The sequence below is a fragment of the Micromys minutus genome (genome assembly GCF_963924665.1).
Source record: "Micromys minutus genome assembly, chromosome: 15".
In the NCBI taxonomy this organism is placed as follows: domain Eukaryota; kingdom Metazoa; phylum Chordata; class Mammalia; order Rodentia; family Muridae; genus Micromys; species Micromys minutus.
The window spans coordinates 51,927,928-51,935,599 of record NC_137984.1 but is presented as its reverse complement, the minus strand read 5'-3'; the positions used below and the strand labels follow the sequence as shown (position 1 = coordinate 51,935,599).

The following is a 7,672-nucleotide window of genomic DNA, read 5'->3' as shown; positions in this document are numbered from 1 at the left end:
TCCAGTTGGTCTTCCCACAAGGTTAGAAGTACAGGAGACGCTACAGATTTCAATTGACCACACTGTATTTTGTTTTGTCTTGTTTAGTTTTTTTTTTTTTTTCTGAGTTGTTCAAATACATAACTTTTACCCACGTAATGACTTCCAACTTCTTAGCAGCCACACTGACAAGTAAAAATAACATAAACTTATTAAGCTAATAACACCTTAAGTCACTTCAAGAAGAATATTGTAATGTGATAATTAAAATCACTATCTCATTGAGTGTCTCTAAGCTGGGAGTGTTTTAACACTTACGGCCGACGTTCATTCTCAGGACTTCAGCTCCTAAGATCTTGAAGTCCCAGCAGACTGCTTTATTCGAAGGCTTTGAGCTGGTTCCACTATGACACCTTTGCTTCTGGTCAAGCCAGGGATGTATGGCTGTATCCTGCCCTGGTATCATGGCCTTGTTTTGGCCCGGCTTCTCATGCCCAGCCTTATATTTTCCAGTAGAGAGCTCTTCATACTGGGTACATCTAATTGACACCAAAATGCATACAGATGTATCACAGAATGACAAGTAAAACAAACTAGGTACTTTTAGAAACATCCAGAAAGGGGCTTTTAAAACAATTTTGTGCAGAAGTGAAACATAGGCTGAGTTAGCTTTGATTTTGGTTGTAAAAAGCTCAGACAGCAGCAGGTGTCTTCCTTCTACTGAGGGAACTGTAAGGAAGTAACAGAATTCTACCTGCCAAAAGCACAAAGGATCGGAAGCCATCCAAACATTCAGGAGAGGCTTAGCTGTTGCTTAGATCTTGGTTTAAACTTCAACTCAACTCACACACTGAACATCAAGACAAATATAAAATGTCCATAAATCTCAGGAGCCTTTTCTTCTTCAGTTATCTATGGAAAATTTATTTGGCACACTTTAAATATTTAAGTGCAGAATTCAAATAAAGAACACATGTCAAACTGCCCGAGTTAAGTGCAGCACAAGACACCAAAGAAATTGCTAGAATTTGTAGAATTTTAAGGGAAATGTCAGAGAAGCAAATTGCAATTTTGAACTTACTAGCATCTCTTTACTTAGAACATTAAAAAATTATTTTCAAAATGATGATTTATATTCAGTGATATGGTCCTTTGAAATTTGGGCTGCTGTAAATGTATTCATGGAGATTTTCCAAGTGGCTTTTGTCAGGATGGTTTTGAGGGTGGAGGGCAGCCATCCACTGTGCTAATTCCACAGAGCTTGGTGCCTAGGAATGATGTGCCTGGCAAGGGATCATGGGTCTGAACAGCTACTCACTGGCTGAATTCCCTGTCTATCAAGGACTAGTACATGCAGAAGAAGGCATCCCATGCCGTGATTGCTGGCCTGCCTCTATAGATGCTAGAAAACTGACTTTGCTTTTTGAGAATAATGTTTTTCTACTCTTGAGTTTTCATTTATATATTTTATTACTCCCCTAATATTACTCATAGAATGTGCTGGTTTGCCTTCATGTACTTGATCATCGAAGTGTGTCAGGTTGCGATTCATGTTTTGGCAAGAAATGACCTTTTTTTTTTTTTCTCCTTTTGTACTGTTTTAATCACCAGCCAGTAAATAAAATATAATTTAAGAAGAATTGATATACACATAGGCAAGTCATGAAACATACATTTTTCAGGATGATAAGCACTTTGAAAAATAATTCATCATCTTGCAAAAAAAACATTCACTATCATTTTTTAATTAGCCAGTTTTCTTATGAAAACTAATACAGATTTATTTCTATATCAAATATCAGGATCTCACGTTGGCACACAGGGAGGTGTCTCCTCTATACCACACTTTGTTATAAATGAGATAAATAAATAAATGTTATTCAGCTTTAAATCTGTTAATCATTTGGATTTTCCATAAAATTCTCCCCCAAAATGTATATTTTTTATTTTAATATTATGAGGGAATAAAACAAAGGAAATGCTGTTACCACAAATGGACAGTGATTTTAAACTTCTCTGAGGATTGGGAATCTAGGCATAGGAACACGTGTAATCATGAAAAGCCCAAGTTGCTCACTTAAAGTACTTAGGGCAGTTTCCTTTGTCTGAAACCCAGTGTTGTTTTCAGTTTCTCATGTCAGCTCCTCTTAGTTAATGCTGTCCTGTAATCAGAGTATAAAATGCTTTAAGGAGATTGGACACTGATGGTGATACTCCATTCCTGTTCACAAAGGCACCTATCAGTGACATCAGAGTGTGAGGCAATCATTCTCAGAGCACTGAGCAGCAGGCTTCAGTAGGGAGTGCAGGAAAAGGCCAGCTCTCTCCCCTTCCGGACACGGCAATGGGGAGAGAAGAAAGGAGAAGTGTTGTTGGTTTTATGACCTTTGGTGGTGTTTGGAGGGAGAGGATTTGAAATCAATTCAACAAGACATGGAGAATGAGGATATAAAGGATCATTATTTCAAAAACACCTAAGAGGCAAGGTCTATTGATTAAAAAAATCCCCAACATTAAAAATAAGCCTGCAGAGTTCTATCACTGAGTAACTGGACTATTTTGGCAGAACTCTGTGTGCTAAGATACTGATGTAAAGGTGTTCTTGAAGCACTGCCCATGTCCACTAGGTCAACGTTTCTCTAAACGCCTCCAGCATGCTCTCAAATTCTAAATTCTCAGACTTAGGGGTAGATGTTCAAAGTCTTGGCTTCTCTTATACTTCAAGCCCATAGCTGAGATCCCATACTGCATAATGCTTTGCCTCCTAATGCCTGTGATGTGCTTTGGTTTAAAGACTTTAATTTCGTGCATAGTTCTTTACAAGAATGGGCCCACATTTATGGAACCTTACCTAACTTACTGCTAAAATAAACAAGGCTTCAGAATTGAAACCCATCTATGTAGATATTGTTTTTCCTGTGTTTACATTTGGGGAACTGTGGTGAAGAAAATGGTCCCCAAGGGTATGCAAAAACTCCATCACAAACCTTCAGTTATGAACCGACTCAGTTTCCTCCTTTGTACCTGAGTTGAAATGGCAGCTCTTTAAATACCTCCTTCTGTGTCCCACACAGAAGAATGGCTGACACCTTTCTTACTTCCGGTCATCTTATACAGTTCTGGTCCATGCTAAATTACACTGCTTCTGGAGTCCACAGAGACAAATTCTAAAGGTAAAATAGACTCAGCAATTTTCATTGATTTGAAGTAACCCCAATCGCACACGGTGAGGAATCTTTCTAGGATGGCTTAAAAGAGATGCATTTATTCACTTTAAACTCTAAGGGATCGCCAATGTCATTTTTAGAATATGTGTAAATAGTTTCCTTTCAAAAGTCTGGGAAGTGAATGAAATGTAAGGAACAGTATCTCATAAATGACAAAATAAATGGGAACTAAAGCATTCTATAAGGAAACATATGCACTATATTAATTTCACTGATAGAGTTTCTGAGATATATTAGTTTTAAAGAAACATATTTCTATCATTCAGGGAAGCAGGAGCTGTTTGTTCCTCTGCTAAGTGACAGTGAGTGGTCAGAGCCTCAGACAAATAACTGTCTTGTATTTAGATTCTGGGTGTGCATGTCACCTAAGTACATGAACAAGTAGAACTCGCTATCATCTTATTCCTGAGAGCTTTGCAACAAGCTGGATTTCCAGAGTGTGGATGAAGGGCCACATTTCCCTTGGTAAGTAGTTGAATCTGAATCTCACAAAGGGTGTGAATTCGATGACGAAATGCCAACACAAATCGTCAATAATCAAGATGAAACTTCCTTTTAGTATCAGAAGAATAGCCTAAAAGGTCTTCAAACTGTTTCAGACTTCCTTTGTAAGAGAGCGTTGGAATGGAGTCCTATGGGTGGGTGGTTTCTTGTTTTAATAATTGTGTGTGATGATTATTTACATGTTCAGAAGAAGTAACTTGGTAATGGTTGCTTATTAAATTATTACGTAAACATGGAAGGAAGTCTTTAGTGAGCAATCACCTCTAGCAATTTCCCCCCACGCCATGAAAATGTCTAATGTTTATTACTTCAACATACACTGTTTTGCATATAAAAATATCTATTGTAGGAGTCACTTAGCACATGAAATCAATTGCATTGGTTTTAATTGAAAAAGATAGCTAAAAATTTTCTGTGGGTTATTGTAACAGTACAAGGATGAAAGGTGCGTTTATTTAACAGAAACATTTGTAAAAGAAACTGTGAAAGCAAAAGAGGAGGGTTCATGATACCTCTGTTTAGTTCAAACATATTACAGGTTAATAAGCAACAATGGATAAACATTAGAAAGTGTAAATTAGCATTTGATAATGGAACTTCAAACATCTGCCTGCCCAGAGCGCTATGGAAAATATGTATAAGTATGGTAAAGACTCGTCCGGGTGTCACAATCTTGTGGTCACATAATCTTCATGGGCAGATGTGTCCGTGGAGCTTAAGTCATAGTCTACACTCGAGTCCTCCTCCTGGGCGTGTTTCTCCTTTGGTATGATAGGGACGGTGTCTTCCACCACCACCTTCTCCGACTTGAAGGAGGAGCACACCCTCTTGCCTACCTGTAAACCCAAAGTGTCCGTATTCCTTTCTCTATGGTCTACTAGCACACACTGTTCATTGAGACCAGGAATGCTGCGGTCACCCCGTGAAGCTAATCCTTGGGATTCCAGTTGGATATTTCTCTCAAGTGCTCCTGCCGCCTGTTGACGAGTAATTTCTTCTGAAACAGAGAAGATTTGGTTTGCGTTTTGCTCAGCAGCATTTTGCTTTGACCGTCTATGAAATAACCCGAAGTTTTTGATATCAGCCACAAAATTCACTTTCCTCTGCTTCTCCCTGGGCGGCTCCTGCACCACCAGGGCGGAACCATTGCTTAGGTTATGTCTCTCGGAAGCAATGACTGCCGACCGCGGGTGGATCAGAGTGGTTAAATCAAAGAGGCTGAGATTCTTTTTCTTGTCCTTGCCATTACCTTCGCTCTGGCTCTTCTCGTCGGAGTCCGCTGAACTCGCCGCGTTGGCTGACTGTATCGTAGAGAGCTTGCTTCCTCTGAGCAATCCCAGAACTTCGAAGCGGAAGCTAGAAATGTCTTGCTTTAGTTCCTGAATGAAATCCAAATGACACGTTAGGTGCTGACTTAGGAAAATCTCATTTCCTAATTTTGTACGCCAGTCTGAAATGGCCCTGCACCTTTTGAAGACCGGGGGGGGGGGGGGGGGGGGCTCTGTCTCCTGGGAATCTACTTAGAATTCCAGGCTCTTTCTCTGTTACCTGGTGTCATTGAGTCCCTATTGGCAGTTTATATCCTCGTATGATGGTTATTCTTTATGGCTGACAATGATGGAGCAGAGAGATCCCTAAAACATGCCTCTAGGTGTGTCAGTGGTGCTAGAAAAAGACACAAGCGTTCTCAGAGGATTGGTTTTATTACGGATTCATAGGTAGATAGGACCTACTGGGAGAATGGAGGTCATGCTGAGTATGTCCATGGGCCCTTTCTATTCCTGGCATCCATGATACGAACTGATCCACCCTGCACTCTCTGCCAAGATGGACCAGTGCTTCTCAAACCCTGAGGCAAAAGGAGTAAGTTCTCTTCTGAGTTGCTTCTCTTTAGTACCTTGTGACATGGAGAAATCTCCTAAGGGGGATATAGAAAGAGACAAAAGGGAGTGTGCTGTCTGTCACTGCCTAGTGGGTGGTCTGTTTTCTTTGAGACAGTGTTTTCAAATATTTCCTCTCTGGAGTCTGCCTCCAAGGTAAGCCACTTCACGGTCCTGGGGTCACATGTTTTAATGTAGTAATTTCTTTCCATGAAAATGGTTGTGCAAAGTAAAGTAACTGGAACCTTGGCCTGAGAGATGCCCTCTGTTTTCAGTACCGTCTGGGGGTACTGGCTTAGACCAACCACTGGGTCCCAAAGTCCTGCCTCTGATTCACATGAGGGTCCTAGATCCCCATATTTTTTAAATCTTGTTGGTAAACCTCTTTCTCAGCCTTCTTCCTGCTCCCAAGCCACACTGTCTTCCAGGGAAAAGGGAAGCATTTAGTCTCGCAATTGAGATTTATACTTGCAGAAACATATCTTGTTCTATTTAATTGACACTCTGGGCTGTCTGTCTGGCAGCTTCTCTCCTTGCTTACCTCACTGACTGCTTAGCTGCTGTTTCTATAAAGAATTTTTTTTATGCTTTTATTGTTTTGAGGTTTATCTGTAAAACTCACATTAACCTATTCCTCTAAGATGTATTAATGGCCATGGAAAAATAAAAGGATCAATTTACATTGAATTCAAAACATACCATTTCCTACGTTCACTTATATCCTCTCACAGAACTTTAAAAGTAGGAAATCAAGTTCAAAGACTAAGCTTCTAAGTTGCAATGAATGAAAACCTATCCCTGACCCCAAGAGCTGCAGAGACCCAGGAAGCTTGTGCCATTGGTGGTGGGTTGGTGAGTAAGTGCTTCAGATTTAGAAATCAGGCTGACACAAAGGAGAATCTCCCTTGGCACAGCAGGTTGGGGACATGGATCAGGATGCTAGCAAGGACTAGGCTTTTTCCTTGACAGCGTGGGCTAAGTGTGTTCAAAGCAACGTGGGAAATTTCTCTATTTTGCTGTTGTTTTTTCTGTTTGTCTACCTGCCCTCTCACTGATTTCCACGGAAGTCTAATTCAATCACAGGAGGCACGGCCGGGATGTCTGCTAGAACACAGAAGGCCAGGCTCGTAAGTCTGGTCTGAATGGCTGCCTCTGTACACCGCCCCCACGGTGAAGGTGAAGCATTACCTTAACGTTCTCCTCCGTCAAGCCTTCTTCTGTTTTGGCCTCTCTGATCATGGCTGCCACATACCGCTTCACCAGGTTCCTCATTACCTCCTAAAGGACAGACTGACATTCAGTGCAGGGTTCACTCTCTGTCCGAGTCAGATCTGCATTTCGTTTGAACAGGCATTTCAGGAACAAAACAGAAGCACAACTTACTTGGTACTGGTGATGTCTTCTCAAGTTGTCAGCAGCACGCCTCTGAAAAGGAAAGGACATTCCTGTGTGGTTATATAGATACATCGTTATCCTCAGCGTTACTGCTTCTGCACATAGGCTGTTCCTACTGTCTTTTATCACCAAAGTGGGGCAACGAGCCACAGTCACAGAGAGACTTCACACACATCCGAAGAATCAATGAACAAATGTGGAAAAACACAAGTCGTTAACATAGGGGATTCTTAAAGCAGTGTAATTTAACGGTGCTGGAAGTGTGCTGCCGGTAGGCTGCAGGGCGTGGGAGAATGAGCTAACCATACCGGATACATATTCGGCATCCCTGGAAATACCGAGACAGAAAATAACCAGGGAAGGAAATAGCAAATGGAGTTAGTGCTTTCTCATAAATATCAACACAGAAAAAAATGCAGAAATCAGCAATCGTTAAGTAGTGAGATAATCTGAAATCTTGGAGACCATGAACTCACAGCAGGTGCAGTGATACATCCCCTGGGGCGGGGCTTCCTGTTGTAATTAGATGAGATTTAATAAACCAGTGACTAAAAGCTCACCAGCCACAGCACTAGTTAAACTGACGTTTTTAAGGTTGTGAATGTGATATCCAGCCACCTTTCACCTTATGGTTTCGGAGATGATACCCAGGGAAACCAGGGTGTAACGAGCCCCCCATTGAGTCAC

At 41.1% G+C, this 7,672-nt stretch overlaps 1 protein-coding gene across 6 annotated transcripts in view; it reads right to left on the bottom strand.

Annotated features, from left to right (window-relative positions):
• Positions 1 to 4,375: 4,375 nt before the first annotated feature.
• Positions 4,376 to 7,672, bottom strand: part of TRPC4 (transient receptor potential cation channel subfamily C member 4) — a gene marked incomplete at both ends in the record, with an annotated part of 121,791 nt that continues 118,494 nt past the window's right edge. For 3 of the 6 annotated variants that reach the window (XM_080929284.1, XM_080929285.1, XM_080929289.1), the window contains 3 exons: positions 4,376 to 5,089; positions 6,779 to 6,868; positions 6,974 to 7,015. In XM_080929284.1, coding sequence (XP_080785410.1) covers positions 4,376 to 5,089; positions 6,779 to 6,868; positions 6,974 to 7,015 — 846 coding nt within the window. The remainder of the gene's footprint in view (positions 5,090 to 6,778; positions 6,869 to 6,973; positions 7,016 to 7,672) is intronic. The other 3 variants (XM_080929286.1, XM_080929288.1, XM_080929287.1) reach the window with 2 other exon arrangements.